The sequence below is a fragment of the Petromyzon marinus genome, chromosome 18, assembly GCF_048934315.1.
Source record: "Petromyzon marinus isolate PM22_M1 ecotype Great Lakes invasive population chromosome 18, UKy_Petmar_22M1.pri1.0, whole genome shotgun sequence".
NCBI classification, from domain to species: Eukaryota; Metazoa; Chordata; class Hyperoartia; order Petromyzontiformes; family Petromyzontidae; genus Petromyzon; species Petromyzon marinus.
Window position 1 is genome coordinate 2,003,593 of NC_133684.1, and position 15,934 is coordinate 2,019,526.

Here is a 15,934-nt window from a genome sequence, read left to right on the forward strand (position 1 = left end):
CCTTGTGATCTTACTTGAAACTAACAAACATCTCCTTTTGCAACTTTGTTTCAAAAGTGGCTTTGACACTGAGAAATCTGCTTACATATCTGTCCCACATTTAGCGACCACATGGACATGCCGGACGCATTAACGCGTCATTGACAGTCACGCACACACCGCCTATCTGTGTCCCTCACCGAGCACGCCTATGACCCAGCCTTAGCTGAAACATCGCTTGCCCCCACCGTAGGCCCGCGTGCGCGCGTGCGTGCGCGTGCGCGGCCCGCGTCGCTCAATTCTACATCTCTATACCCGCGCCCCCGGCTGCAGGAGGGAGGCAGAAGGGTGCTCTGTACGGCCTGGCCACTGGAGCGGAGCGCTCCGGGGGCCTCTCGAGCTCCCCCACGGGCAGCGGCTACAGCACGGACGACTCGGACGCCACGCCACGCGCCGACGACAGCCGCCGCCCCTCCTGGGGCGACAGCCGCTCCAGCTGCAACGAGCAGGTGGCAGCGTCGGCCGCGGCGCCTCCGCAGGGTCACGGGCGGGGGTTCGTTGACCGTTGCGAACGTTTGAACCCGTTTCTCTGCCCCTCGTAAGGATGAGGGCGTGGAGTCGGACGACCTCAAGAAGGACCTGCCGCTGACGGTTCCTCCGCAGGACTCGTGCAGCGTGAAGCTCGCCATCAAAACCATCTGGTTCAGCTTCGCCGCTCCGACCAAGCTTTCGACGGCGCAGGGCTACTCGCGGTACGAACGCACGGCCGTCCGTTACCAACGCCCGCCGTGAGATGCGCCGATGCGCATGTTCAGCGAGTAGCATCGTGTGCGTGTGCGTAAACTTGGCTGGCTGAGGCGGTGTGTACCGCGTGAGAGCTACGGGCTGGCACTGCTGAGATTATGGATTCTAATCTGGGCAGTGACCAATGAGTTAAGCGATTATCCGAATGTGGAGTTTAACGGTATCCATCCAGTCAACAACGACTTTACAAAGTACCATAATATTTTTCGTTGAGTTTTATTGAATACAGCTATGTTTTTGCATGTAGAATTAGAACAAATATTGAACACGCTTCACAAAGCAAGTAAAAGGTCCGGGCCACGTGTAGATGAAGTGGCCCACTAAAGTGACGCTAGTTCTGTCACGTCATTTTACAGGATCCGTATAGTGAGAGTTTGAGTGGATATTTCTTCATCCCGTGGCAACACTAATGGCACAGTTGAAATATATTTGGGTAAAAACAAGGAAAAGAATTAGATTCATCTTGAAGTTAGTGGCACAGGTTGGACCTCTCACTGATGAATTCCATTGGTTCCTTTGCGGCATAGACCAAACCCGCGTCTGTCCCACATCATCGGCGTTCACAGAACGATGAGCTGAGACCGTCTTGTGATTTGTGGTCCTCTACAAAATACCACGGCGCTCACCCCCCCGCTCGCTCGTCGCCCCCACCGCATGACAGGCAGCTGAATCTGCTGAGCACGGCGAGCCCGGCGATCGGCTCGTGGCTCGTGCCCGTGGATCAGCTCAAGTCGACGCTGGACAAGCTGGAGACGGAGGAGACGCTGCGGATGTGTGCCGTCATGGCGTGCATCATGACCGAGGCTCTCAAGGTGTGCCCCGGCTACGGCCGCCGGGCATTTGTCATGCAGCCTTGCGTTGCACGACGGTTTCTCTCCTACCGAAGCGTTCTTTAGATATTGCGTGGACGTGGCGGTGACTTCCATGACTCTCCCTTGATTGTTTTCTGGGAAGCGACGAGGGCAGATCCGCGTTTGATTAATTTATGGAAATTGGTGAATAAACAGATGCACAACCGTTTCTCCAAATAAAATATATTATTTGTCTATCACCCTAAGGCAGTGTTAATGAGAAACGTTAGTCTATAATTTTGGTTTACAGGAGCAGGCAGGAAACACCGCCAGTAGGTGGCGGTCATTATTTTGCCAGCATGGGAGCGGCATCATCACGTGTAATGTGATAGGAGGCTTTGTGTTCCGTGGTTGATGACTTTAAGTGAGGCCCACCTGCAACCCACACCCTCTCCCATGTCCCCTTCCCACCAGGTGCAGAGCATTCACATCCCTCTGAAGAGCAGGTACTGCCGCGTGTCAAAGCAGGCTCGCCTCCTGCAGGACAACCCGTCCTGCCAGCTGTGCAACATCCTGCACCGCTACCTGCACCAGGCCGACTACACCCGCATCCAGGAGGCCACCACTGTGAGCGCTCGTTTCGTGAAGCGGCGAGCTCCACACCAGATGGTCGCCTTTGTGTGCATCAATGTCGGATCATCTGTCCCATTGGACAGATGATCCACGAACATTGTGTGTGCGTCTGCTGTATGTTTTTTCGACTCACTGTTTGCTTATGAACAAGGTATACCTGAATTCATATCTGTGCAGTTAAAGGAAGGTGCAACTCAAACACAAAAGTGCATCTTATTTTTCAGTGTGTTGATGAAGTAGCGTGTCCCATGCTATCTTGTGCGAGTTTGAAGTTCGTGAAAAAATGCAAATTTAAAGCGACTTGTGTCGATCACCATCTACTGATGTCACTGCGGTTTTAGTAAAATCATTGTAGTGATGTCACGACAGTGCTGTGGCCCATATTTGAAAGTTATAAAAAAAACAATTTCGAGCACAAGTCACAGATATGCACAGATTTGAGTACAGTGTTAATAAGGATGGTTGTAAAGTATTTTAGCTTAGAGTTATGATTCTTACCAAGGCGAAGCCGTACAGCCAAGGTAAGGATACTGTAAGGAGAGAGTGGTGTGGTTATCGCAGTTGGCTACCTACAGTGGGAAAGAAGTAAAAAATACATGACCTTTTGACCTTGATCTGATCATTGATTTGCGTTTTATATTTCCACATCCACCAGCTGCGCTAAATCCACATGCCCCCGTGGATCGATCGCTGTGGCGTTTCCCAGCAGCAGCAGCAGCAGCACGCCCTGTTGGGGAATCCCTTCGTGAGCATGCGCGAGTGTGCTTGTGTCGTGGGCGCGTGCGTGTGCCGTCACAGGCGGGTGGCCTCCCGGCGCTCGTGACGCTCAAGAAGGGCCTCATTGCCCTGACACGACAGTGGATGAACTTCATCGTGGTCACGTCGGGGCTCGTCGAGCTGGGCCGCCTGGGCTCCAAGAACCTGTCCAAGCTGCAGGCGGCCTCGCACCACGCGCACAACGCCGCTCAGGCGCACGCCGCCCACACGGCCGCGGCCGCCGCGGCCGCCGCAGTCGCCGCCACAGTGGCCGCGGCCGCCGGCGCCGTCCTGGTGCCCTCCGAGAGCCGTGGCGTGCTGCACAGCGACGCGAGCGGGGACGGCGCTGAGATGGATTACGACGCAGGTCTGCGCCGCCCTATTGTGGCTTCGGTGCCGGTTGTATCGTTGTTACTAGATAGGTTTGTAGAACGTGTAAGCTTCTGCAGTTACGTGTGTGTACGATAATTTATTCATGTTGGGACCATAATGACTTTTTAGCCATCAGCTGGTGAACCAAAATATTATTTTATTTTTACGTGATCAAATGGCCTTTGTTTTAAATGGCCTTTGATGATATCTTTGTGAACGCAATCCATCAAGGCAGTCACCCCGTGACCAACATGGTGCAGCTATCTAGGCCTTCATCCTGCACCGTATTGACAAAGGCCCGCAAATTCTTCACTACACCTCTGTTTTACTTAACTCATTGAGCTCACGTGCCCTTGTTGTGTAGGCACGGTGAGCGAGCACACCATGCTGCTCGAGATGGGCGCTCACGTTGGACACAAGACCCCCCCGGCTCACTCCGGGCCCGTGTCTGGCTCCGACATTCTCATGAGGAAACTCTCCAAGCCTCACAATGCCGAGTCTGCGTTCAAGATCAGGGTATGCTCCCCGAATATACACTCACAGGTCTGGCCAGAAGGGACTTTGCCTTCTCAAAGTAAGCTTTACAATCAATAAATAAACACCTTTACTCTGAAGTTTAAAGTATTCAGTTATGGATCAATATGGCCGTGTTCTGACTACGAATGGCCTTCATATGCTAACCTAAAATACTTTGAAGCTCAAACCTTACCTCCTAGCTGTGTTTTTAAGTCAAAACTGAACATTAATTTGCTCACAATTTGCTATTCTTCGTAAAGGCATTCATTAAAAGTAAACAGTAAAAGTGTAATTTTTGACATTTATTCAATTTGTAAAAAAATAATTTGTTCCAAATGGAGACTGACTTGGGATGGTGCTGGATTTGTAAGTATTTTTTCCCATGGGCGGAAACCGCAGTGCCCAAAGAAAACCGATGAAACGTGTAAAGAACATTGTCCAAATACGTCAGCAACCTACTTCGTGTACTGCCTCCTGCAGGCACTTCGCCGCACTGCCAGTGGACACATCACTCACGCGACCTCCGCGCGACCCATCAGCCTTACCTCCGCGTCGGTGTATCACGCACGTGCGCCAGCTTTCCCAGCTCTACTCTTTAATGCTGCCTTTTGTTTTTTTTTTCCTGTTCAATTCCTGACTGAACTGGCGTCTCCGTAAGCAGGGCATCCATCCGTATCAGTCGCTTAGCCACACGAGCGGCGAGACGGTGGGGCCCGACTCGCCCGCCCACCAGGCCGGCCGCTTCTCTTCTGCCGTTGCCACGGCCGCCACGGCCACCACAGCCACTGCGCCAGGCCAGCACGAGACTCCTCGCAAGGAGAGCCTCCTGAGCTACCTGACCGGCAGCATCCCGAGCCTTCCCAACCTGTGGGAGGGCACCACGCCACTCAAGGCGGGCGGCCCGTCCGCCAGCAAGAGCACCTCGCTCACACGGGCCGGTGAGAGAGGGCCGGGGGAAGTGGCTGCGGACGCTCGCGCAGTGCGGCACGCCCAGGGGCCACGTCTTGCCAAATCGGCCGTTTCTGTGCATTTTGCAAACTGCTCGGCCACTGCAGAGCATTTCTCCCTAGCGGACACGGGGCCATTTGCCGCCATGTGGAATGCTCGCGTATTTTGGTTTATTATCAATCTTTTTTTTTTGTAAAGTGCAATTTAATAATCAAAAATATCTACCCAAGAATGATTCCGAAGCAAATAGACAAATACTGTATGTGATGTATGTACATGTATAATTCTTAAGTTTCATTTACTGTAAGCTATTTTTCGCTTAGGCCCAGCTTGGTATGTTTGGCCAGTATCTTGTTATATTTACTTGTGGGAAAAGACTAAAGTGCCCAGAGAAAATCTACTTGAACAAGTCGATGGCTCATATCGTATCTCAAGGGTTTGGATAACTTGTGGTGCTTGTTGTCATTGGTCTGTGAATTGGTGTGTGTCTATATCGTGGTAGTGTAGCGGTTCGCGCGCTGCGCTACAGACATGACCAATACCACTGACGAAGATTTTAACTGCTCCAGGGCCTCCACTAGGTCAACTCAGCCTCAAATTAGTAATTTGTGTGGTGCGTAAACATCACTACTGGGGAGACAAAGGCGGCCAGGCGTGGTGGTGGCCACCCACCCCTTTGTGCGCTGTGCCGGTCTTCATAGGTGCTCGCTAACTGCACTTGCTCCAACAGTCTGTTACGGCTATAAAGGGGGTTTTTGTCTTTGTCTAAATGGCACAGACCCTGGCATGGGACTGACCGAGGGCCTCCCTGAGCACCCTCTGCTCTCGGAGCCGTCCAGCGTCAGCTTCTACAACTGGATGTCACAGGCAGTCGGTGGGCGGGCAGCAGCAGCGGCGGCCGTGCCGCAGGACTCACCGCCGGTCAGACGTCCCGCTCATGGAAACGCCGCGGGCGGTACGCTTAACACAGTCCTCTCCAGTTTAACACGTAGGCTTTCGTGACCAATATCAACCATAATACAGGTTTTTTTTGGGGGGGTTTAATCACGTAAATATATAAACGTGTCCTTAAACCCGCCACCACTTGACACAGCCAATTAGTAAGGCTTGTCATGTAAATATGCCAATTCGTTACTAGTACAACACACCGGTGTGTTGCAGAGCAAAGCCACAACATTTACAATCTCAGTACATCCTTTCTACCTGCGCGCCTGCACCTACCTTGCTGTCATCCCGCCTGTCTGCCTACTTATCATCTACCTACCTCCCCACCAGCTTGCCTAATTCCCTGTCTACCTTCCTACCTATAAATCTTCTTACATACCTAACCGTCAGCCCACCTATAAATCTACCTACCCTATGCTATCTTATCTACCTGTTTAACCTAACTATTTATCTATCCACCTACATGTTGAAAAACAATAATGTGAAAAATCTTAAGGCACGATGGAAAACATACATTTTGAGGTTAAACTTCGTATATTGTATAAGTGGACAGGAGAACACCGTTACAATCATTATTACGAGTGTTTTTTTTTTTAAATCGACAACAGACGGCAGCACGCTTCCCCTGGCGTTGTCTGCGGCAGACTTCAACGCGGCGCTGTCGAGTGGACAGAACTCGCCGGACGAGACACAGTCCCAGCTGAGCGCCAGCCTGGAGACTGTCATCGGCCTGGAGGGAGCCCAGGGCCTCCCAGCCGTGCAGCTCGCCGACGCACAGGTACTAGCGCCGACATTCTGCCACGAACCTGGCTTACAAATCGAATGGAATGAAAAAAACAAGGAAGACAAAACCGTGCGTATGCGTTGATTATGCGTTTTGTCCTCGGAAATATTTAATTCGCAGTCAAAAAAAAAGTCTATGCAGAGGCTTGGAGGTCACGCCTCAGGCGCTCAGCACATGTACGGTAGGGCAGCCGTTCAAGACTGTGGTTAGTTTATGATGGTGCTCAGGATGGGCACCGTGACTGGTTTTCTCTCTTCTGATTAATCGCGCTTCGGACTCTTGTTGAACAGCCCGGGATACACGGCAAGGGGGTATAGCTCCGAGAGAAGCGCTATTACGTGTTATTTTGTGGTTGCGTCCTCGTTAAAGTAACCGTGCTCGTTTTGCCTCTCAAGGTCGTGTTCCGCCCGCTGCTGAAGCGGCTGAGGATCCACTCGCAGGAGGCGGTGCCCGTGAGCTACCGCAAGCACGTGGGCGGACACGTGTCGCTGTCGGGCACGCTGCACTGCCTGCGCGCCGATATCGTCGACTCGGACGCCTCCCGGTCGCGCAGCTCGCGCAAAACGGCCAGGTGCATTTTGGGAAGTGGTGGGCATGGCGACGGGCACAACAGAAGATTATCTTTTTATATATACAAAATAATAAAAACTGTCAAACATTCTGCCTCGAATATATTTCTATTTTAAAATGAGTGTTGTTTGGAGAGTTTTGTTTTGATTTTCTAACTGCCTGACACGCATGAAGAAATCAAACAATTTATAGTTTCGGATGTGAAAATTATTCCCCCCCTGCTCGATTCTACAGACTGTTACAATTCCGTTGCGATTTGATTCATGCTGTTGGTGATATTAGCAACCGTCCATTAACAGCTGCAGGGTTCACTTCAACCCATTAGGTAGAACACTTACGAGTTATGAATAATGTTTTCTTACACAATTCAATGCATGTATAGTGAGTGTAAGAATCATGTGTAATGGAGGAATTGATGTTTCGTGAAAGCTTTAACCGGCATCACAAGACCTAATTTTTATTTATTTAGTATTGCATACTTTGGATACACATATGGATTGTTATGAAATCAGAAGATCAAGGGTAAACTTAACAGGAAGTTTTGTTGACGTTGAGTAGGCATTTAACAATACATCAATTCTATTATTAAAAATATTAATGCGCTTAATACATGCATCAGATCACATGTAAGAATGGATTATTTATGATTCATTCGTTCATATGCTTCTGTTATATTTAGGATAATGTAGCAAACAAATCTACCAATGAGACAGTCAAAGTGAGAAAGGGTACAAACAAAACAGTCAAAACGAGACGAAAAATATTTTTTTCTTGACTTGAATCGGGGATCGCTTTGAGGATGGGTGGGGTTGAAGGGTGATTCATTCGATGCCTTGATTTTAGACTCTTCTCAAAGCCTCGTCCATGTCGCCCCGCGTAGGTTACAGCCCTCACTGCCCCCCAACGACGCTCAAGTGGCAGCGCCGGCCCTGATGTTCGACACCTTCAAGATCTGCGCCATTGTGCAGGACAAGTCGGCTGATACCCAAGGAACCCTTTACGGCGCTGGTGGCGGCGGCCGCGGCGGCGGCGGCGCCTTTGGCCTGCACGAGCGCAGCCGCGCCTTGCCGCGCGCCGCCTTCCACGCCAACTTCACCGTCTCCTGCCAGTCCATCGACCAGCGCATCAACATGGCGCTCGTGCGGCTCGTGCACCAGTTCTGCACCGTCATAGCGGACGTGCGCGCCACGCAGACCGACATCCGCCTCAGCCGATACTCGGCGGGCTCCACGTCTCCCACGCCGGCGTACTACGCCACTGTGAGACCGCGGGGGGGTGGCGGCGGCGGCGCAGGAGCGGCGGGCGCGAGGGGGGCTGCCGCCGCCGCCGCCGCTGCTGCGCCAGAGACGACCGGGCCCAGCTCGCGGGGATGCCTGGAAACGGGCGGCACCGGCATTCAGGCCCGACGCGGCAGCGGCACCAAGAACTCGCGCAGGGTGGGCACCATGGCGGAGGCACCGGTAACGCAAGCGACTTCTCTGTCTGCGTTTGTGTTTGTCAGCGATTGTGTCGTTGTTATTCTGCCCGCGTTATATTGCATGAAGGCAAGAAATGTTGTATATAGTTCTCGTTCGCGAGATGATCGGGCTTTTGCCAGCTCCCAAGCTTTGGAATGCTTTATATTTGCTTGTCAAACCACTGCTGATGCTGAATGAGGTCCTCGCTGTGCAGGTGGTGGGTGTTTGTTCATCATAACCAGGGGTCGGCAACCTGCTACTCCGAAGCCACGTGCGCTGGCTGTCTAAGGACTGCTTCGTATTGCGGCTCTTTAAATATTTGAGTTTCTTTTTTACCGCATTCGTAAAATGAATGGCTCTTCTTGTTATTTGGTTGCCGACTATGACGGTCAGTGCGTGTTGAAGGTGGAGAGAGCGTGGCTGTACTGCCCTCTGCTGACCACAACTTAACTTACTTTATAAGCTTTCGCAATTTTTTAAAGGGTTGTTCATTGTAACATGTCATTAGATTTTGTTTTGTGTAAATATATACACTGTCTTGATTTAGTTGTTTCTAATTAAATGACACAACAAATGTGATCTGATGTCATGTAAATATGAAGTCGTCTCCCGACCCTGCGCAATTTGAGACCAGAATGTTATCAGTGGCACCTCGGTGCTCTATGCAGCCTTTATGAGCCTGTGAGCCACTCGGGCACTTTGTGAACAACATGACAGAAGTGATAGACAAGCCACAGAGTGATCCACTGTACCCCTCGACACCAGCAAGTCAATGAGTTGTCATCATTCTGGGAGTCAATTAGATTAAATAATCCATTATTTATTTATTAATAATGTTTACAGCGTTCTTTGTGTTGTTTATTGTTCTGTCTTGTTTGTAAAGTTTTGTGCTGAATTAGCATATAATTTGTATATGATTTGGATACATCTTAAAATTATTATGACCACAATTAGATATCCGCCAAATTTAAGTCAATCGATGCATTGGCACATCTCTAATATATACCCCAAACAACACACTCAATCACTTTTGTCAAATTGGAGAGTTATAGGAAAACACCGTGGAGGGACCGAGTTCGCCCTTCACCCTTTTCATTCTGAACGTCCGCAGGCAGCAAGCGCCGGGCCGGCTCGCCGCGGCAAGCCGGCGGGCCGCGGCGAGCGCAAGTCCTCGCGCACGGCGACGCGCAAGGGCTCGCGGGACGGGATGCTGGAGCCCGTGACGGACTCGGACTCGGTGACGGTGTCGGAGCAGAGCGAGCCGTCGGCCGAGTGCTGGCAGCACATGTACAAGCTGCTCAACTTCTACTCGCTCATCGCCGACCCGGCCGGCGTCATGCAGCACGCGTCGCCGCTGACGCTGGCCGACTCTGGGCGGCACCGTGACGACAACGCAGGTGCGGCGGATCGCTCTGGCCCGAGCGCCCAGTGGGTGAACGACACAATTTGCCTCTGTTGCCATAAAGGGGTTGTCTCAATACTAAAGGGATGATTACCCTTGCGTTATAAGGAAAGGTATTGCAACGAAAGGCATTGCTGCGGTTAGTACGGTGGTCTTCGTATTATAGATTTAGTCTTGGAAAAATTCAGTTTGTCACATCCTCGGGGGACAAAAACAGACTCATAACTTGCCGATTTTCTGATATGCCATTGGCCAAAGGCACCATAATCTTCACTGATATGTCTGCCATCTAGCAGTATATATTTGATAAACATTGGACTTGCATATTTGACCATATTTGCACTGACATGTGACAATTCTTATGGAGAAAGCCAGCAGCTTGCTACTTTTCTAATATGCTGTTGTGGAAGGGTGCCACACATTTTTATTACATACACATCTGCCATTTAGAAGATAAAATATGGGTAAAAAAATACCCATAGGTACCAGCGCCATGCTTCATTCACTCGATCGGATCTGACCTGGCAAAGTAATATCTTAAAGATGCAATTCAATTTCCAAAATTTAAAAAGGTTACGTAATGATAAAAATAATGCTTTGTGATTTGTCTAGAAATCAGACTTTGTAAAGGGACTCATTTTCCTGCTCCTCTTATATGGTAATCTGATGCTTTACTTGAAATACGGGATGATATTGACGACTTGTGTCCATACGTTTGCCTCGCACATGCAGTTGTACATGTGCCCGTATTCCGGTTTGTGTGTGTGCGCCTGTGCTTGTATCTCTGTGTGGAGCGGTAGCTAACAGCACTTGCCCCAACGGTTTGCTAAGGCTACACGGGGGGTTCTTTGTCTCGGATTTGGAGCGATAGCACAGTGGTTTGCACACTGTGCTACGATCACGACCACTAGAGTTCGATCCCCGGTCACGGCTAACATCTTGGGCGAGTATTATCTGAACTGGTCCTTGTTCTTCCGTTGCTCAACTCAGCCATGAATGAGTACCTGGAGCATTGCATTTACATCGGCATTGGGGAGACAAAGGCGGCCGAGCGTGATGCTGGCGACAGCACCCCCTCGTCCGTTATCCCGGCCTTCATAGGTGCTCGCAGGCATCACTTGCCCCAACAGACTGTTATGGCTATACGGGGAACCTTGTCAATTTTTTTTGTACGTGTTAGTTTGTTGTCCTTCCCCCACACCTCCGATTAGCACGGTTAGCTAAGTACGGTGCAAAAGAAGTTCAACATACGTGCGTACGTTTGTCTTTGGGCGTGCCAGGTAGTCCCGGGGACCCATTCTGCCGCATCGCCTTCGAGAACGAGGTGGAGGCGGCGGCGGCGGCGGCAGCGGCCGCGGCAGCAGCCGGGCGGCCTCCGCGCTGGCGCGTGGGCTCAGTGGGCGCCTCCGAGCCTCAGCACGTGACGCTCGTGGTGTTTGGCGTGGGAATCGTGAACCACACGCGGCTGCAGGCCGACATCGGCGGCCTCACCATGGAGGCGGAGCTGCGCAAGGCGCACGGCAGCTTCACGCTCAAGGAGAAGATGCGAGGTGCGCTCCGTCCGTCACGTCGTCTAGGACATTCCCATTGCTGCACAGGAGAGGGTTAAAACGTGGCTGTCACCGTGCTCAGGAATTAGAATCATGGGCTGACGCCTTCGATACCCGAGGTTCAATTACAGGCCTCAAGAAAATCAATATATAGCGAATATAAAAGAACAACGCTAAAATGTTGCAAAAATACATCTACGACATCTACTGCCTCCTACAAGAACCACTTCTCACTCTCATGGTTGTTACATATATGACCCAAATGCCATACCTGGATAACAGACAAATACCCCACCATGAAATCAATTGCTTTTGTTCGACACTCTTAATTGATGCAGACGCCAAGGCCTATAAAGTTGCAGTTAAAGATAATGCACTGCACTTTGTTGTTAGGTAGATTACTTGTGATATGGGTTATAGATTCCCATAATGTTGGCAATGATAGAAACATTCAGGCTAAATGTCACAAAATAAATGCGGTGGCCCCTGCATCCCTCGTCAGTACATTGACCCTGTGTGTTCGCGTCTCCCGATCCTCTCGCCAGACGTGTATCACCAGAAGACCACGGAGACCTGCGCGACGGCGCACGTGGGCTCCGTCACGGCGGTGCTTCTCGAGGGCATTGCTCCCAACATGCAGTGCGTAGCCGCTCAACGTGACTCGCCCGAGCCTCTCGCTATCTCCAGTAGTGCTGCCCGCTTTGCTTCACTGGTACCACTCATGCTTTTCACCGGTGCCATCACCACTACTCATTTGCCATCTCCCTTGGCTTGCACCGGTGCTCTCCCTTGTGGCACTGGTGCCGTGCTCTCGTGCTGCTGCCATATTTCGTTGGTGCTGCCCTCTACGCTTGACTGTTGTCACCCCTACTGTTTCACTGGTTGATATACAGTGGTACCTCGGAGAACTTAATTCGTTCCAAAACCGTGTTCGAACACCGAATTATTCGAACACTGAATCAATTTTCCCCATAAGAATGAATGGAAATAGCATTAATTGGTTCCCCACCCAAGGATGCTCTTATTATGGGCCATTTTTACACAAAGTTTACAATATTAAAATACAGTACAGTACATAAAAGCATACAAAAAAACAAGAAACACAGTTATAATTAATAGAAGAAATGAACATTGAATTTCACTTTACCTGTAGTAAGGAGAGTGGATGGCTTGAGTGGAAGGTGGTGAGGAGGGGAGGAGGAGGTGTCAGTGTTGCTTGGAAGGGGAGTCTCCCTCCATAAACACGTTGGGTAACTGCCCTTCTGGGGTTCTTTCTTCTCTTTGCCTTTTTTCGAGCACTAACTGTGATTCACTTGAGGGCCGTTTTACTAAAAACTGATCAAGAGAGGATTGTTTCTGCCTTCGTTTTAAGATGTTTCTTAAATTACTCAATGTATTATCATTATAAAAATCGCCTGCTCTGCTGGCTACTACCTTATCTGGATGATATTTTTCTCCAAAATTGTGTAACTCAGCCCATTTTGCCACCTTTGATAAAGGGCTTTCGTGTAGAGTTTTTTAAAGTTGGAAATTACCTCTTGGTCCATGGGCTGGATGTGAGGAGTCGTATTGGTGGGCAGGAACTTTACAGTGATAAAGGACGAGAGCTACGCGTACACTGGGTCATTCGCCTTTGTCTCGGTCGCCCTGGATATGCGTGGCGGCCCAAACCGGTTCTTTCCAGTTGTTCGACCTCCGAATTTTTGTTCGATGTCCGGGGCAAAAAATGGTCGAAAATTTAGTTCGATCACCGAATTGTTCGAGTTCTGGGGCGTTCGATCTCCTAGGTACCACTGTATAATTATTGCCCGAGCAGCATATACTCACGTACACACGCGCACATTTGCATGGTCACTATAAAAATCGTGAAACTGCACAAGAATGTATGCAGATAACAATCAGGCAACTTGAAAAAGCTGTGAGTTTCCCATGCAAAGCAGTGTGTTAGCTGCCCTGGTTATTAATGCAGATGTGTAGTAACCATAAAATATGCTCCGTTTGCTTTGTAGAGGATGTTAAAGATTCCCTGATAACATTCGAAATGAGAAGGCCATTGTGTGCCGGCGTCGTTGTCCAACTTTGCCATATTCGTTAAATTACCCTCGAATTACTCAATTTGGGATTACAAATAACAATCATTGCCCCTTCTGGCAGACTTATGCCCGCTTTGAGATCACGTGCCGAGTCATCTTGTGCCACACAGGAACAGCTGCCACTGGGGATGCCCTTTCAAATGTGTTGAGATGAGATGCGAGGTGGTAGTAGTCACTTACCGCATGTAAATCGCACTGAGATGCCCCGACACGTGAAGGGGCCGCCGTGTCAAACACAAATCATCGTTGTCCTTGAGTGTTTCATTTCTGACGTCATCGTTGAAACAATTTTATTTGAAACGTTTTTTTATTTTACCAGATAAGGCCCACTGAGCTATATAGCTCATTTTCAGAAGCGACCTGGCCACAAATGACAGCTCAATAAAGTGGATTGCGTGGAAATTTATAGCAGCCAAATACTCTAAACGCATGATGTTGAGTCTAAATGTGGAGGAAAAATCTGGAGGACCAGGGGGAGAACATGCAAACTCCAGATATACAGGCGTTAGGGTCTGAATCGAACCCACGACTTCCTGTATACCAGGCGAGGTAGTTAACATCTCGTCGGATTCCTCCAGGATAAATCAAGTTTCTGATTCTAAATCCACACTGTCGGGCGCAGGACGGTGGTGAAGTGCAGCGTCGCCAAGTCGCAGGCGCTCTACACGGCGCTGCGTGGCGCTCGCACCAAGAACTCGGCCGTGCTCAGGGTGGGCGCCGTCAAGGTGGACATCCCGCAGCACCCGGCCACGCTGCACGGCATGATGGTGCGCAGCTCCCACCAGCTCTCCAAGCAGATCTCCGACCTCATCCGCCAGCCGGCTCAGAGGTCAGCGAGCAGTCCTCTCCCACAGCCTCCCCACCGGTTGTGTTTATTTCGGCGTCGGTTATGTGTATATATGTTGAACTTCTTTGGCACCGTAGTATCCAACCGTGCTAACCTTTTGCCTGTGATTAAATCGCCTGGATAGTGGAAGCTAAGCAGGATGTTGAGCCTGGGTAGTGATTGGATGAGTGACCACCGTTCATATAGAAGGGTGTTGTAGGCTGCTACACGAGCTACGTTATTGGCAGCAGAGGGCAGTGCAGCAATAGGTCTCTCTTACCTAACAATATACTGTTTGAGGCTGTGTAAATATTGGTTACTGCATGTCAATCATGTGGTGTTTTTTATCAACTGGGTGAAATAAATGGAGGGAAAATTTGGCATTTATGTATCATTTTTATTTTCAATGTTTGGTAATGGAGCTGATGACGTGATTTAAATTCAGAACTTTCTGAGTTTTAACCACAGTGGCCCCAAGCTGTAGCTTGGTCCGTCAAAGCCAAAGTAATCACAGTCAAACAAGCATGGAGTGGCACTCATCTGCAGTTTACAGTTGTGACACGGGCAAGTAAATCCACAACACAATGTTGATCTTTACACAATATGGTACTCGTAGAAAGTTGCTGGGATTTGATCTCATAACCCACCATTGTGAGCCGTGCACTCTAACCACTACGATGGAGTAACCATTGCATGGGTTAAAAGGCATATTTCTCACATACGAGTGTGAAGGTCACTAAGTATGTATGTTGAACTTCTTTCGCACCATACGTAGCCATCCGTGCTAATCGAAGGTGCGAGGGAAGGATGACAAACTCCACACACAAAAAAACTGCAGGCCACCGTTGCGTTGGTCCAACGCTGCGACCGATTCGCGCGCTCCCGACCTGTGTGCAGGGACGAACCACAGGCTCAGGGGGCGGCAGGGAGCCAGAGCGCACAGCAGTCTGTTCCGCGCACGGCCAGCAGCCAGACCCAGACGCCGCTGGAGCCCAGCGACTTCCCGCAGCTGCCCGAGAGTCTGGAGCGCCGGCCGCTCGTGCTCAAGTTTGACGCCATCCTCGACGGGGTGACCATCGGCGCCGCGCTCCTCCCCTCGCTCCGCGCCGAGTACAAGATGGAAACCATGAAGAGCCACGGCATCACCGGTCAGAGCTGCCCCCCGCCTGTTTGTACGCCGAGCACGTGCGTCACGCTGGCCCCGAATTGGCCCTCGCTAACGGCGCCAGAGATTTTTGCCACGGAGGTGACGTGGAAGTTTCTGCGCGTGTGTAAATGAATGGTAGCGTGTGTATCGCATAGGGAGTGATTCCTGCGGTGGTTATTACCCTGCACTGTGAAACCTGCTGCGGAATAATGTCTGTGGAAAGTGATATCCGAGCGAATATTCCTGGTCCCACCCCAACTGCTCGTGCACCATGCCGGCCTTAATAGGAGCTCGCTAGCAGAACTTTCTCTTACAATCTATTTAGTTCTACAAAGGGGTCTCTGTCTCTTTGTGTGTAAGG

General features: G+C 50.4%; 1 protein-coding gene across 7 annotated transcripts in view; it reads left to right on the forward strand.

The window, feature by feature from the left end:
• The window catches only part of BLTP1 (bridge-like lipid transfer protein family member 1), a 144,842-nt gene that overhangs the window by 73,337 nt on the left and 55,571 nt on the right, over window positions 1-15,934 (forward strand). For 5 of the 7 annotated variants that reach the window (XM_032956462.2, XM_076067780.1, XM_032956464.2 and 2 more), the window contains exons 37-52: window positions 313-488; window positions 583-731; window positions 1,445-1,595; window positions 2,049-2,201; window positions 3,006-3,330; window positions 3,700-3,851; window positions 4,510-4,789; window positions 5,578-5,754; window positions 6,353-6,522; window positions 6,924-7,099; window positions 7,979-8,558; window positions 9,667-9,952; window positions 11,238-11,507; window positions 12,053-12,146; window positions 14,223-14,429; window positions 15,324-15,574. In XM_032956462.2, the coding sequence (XP_032812353.2) occupies window positions 313-488; window positions 583-731; window positions 1,445-1,595; window positions 2,049-2,201; window positions 3,006-3,330; window positions 3,700-3,851; window positions 4,510-4,789; window positions 5,578-5,754; window positions 6,353-6,522; window positions 6,924-7,099; window positions 7,979-8,558; window positions 9,667-9,952; window positions 11,238-11,507; window positions 12,053-12,146; window positions 14,223-14,429; window positions 15,324-15,574 (3,597 nt within the window). The remainder of the gene's footprint in view (window positions 1-312; window positions 489-582; window positions 732-1,444; window positions 1,596-2,048; window positions 2,202-3,005; window positions 3,331-3,699; window positions 3,852-4,509; window positions 4,790-5,577; window positions 5,755-6,352; window positions 6,523-6,923; window positions 7,100-7,978; window positions 8,559-9,666; window positions 9,953-11,237; window positions 11,508-12,052; window positions 12,147-14,222; window positions 14,430-15,323; window positions 15,575-15,934) is intronic. The other 2 variants (XM_032956465.2, XM_032956463.2) reach the window with 2 other exon arrangements.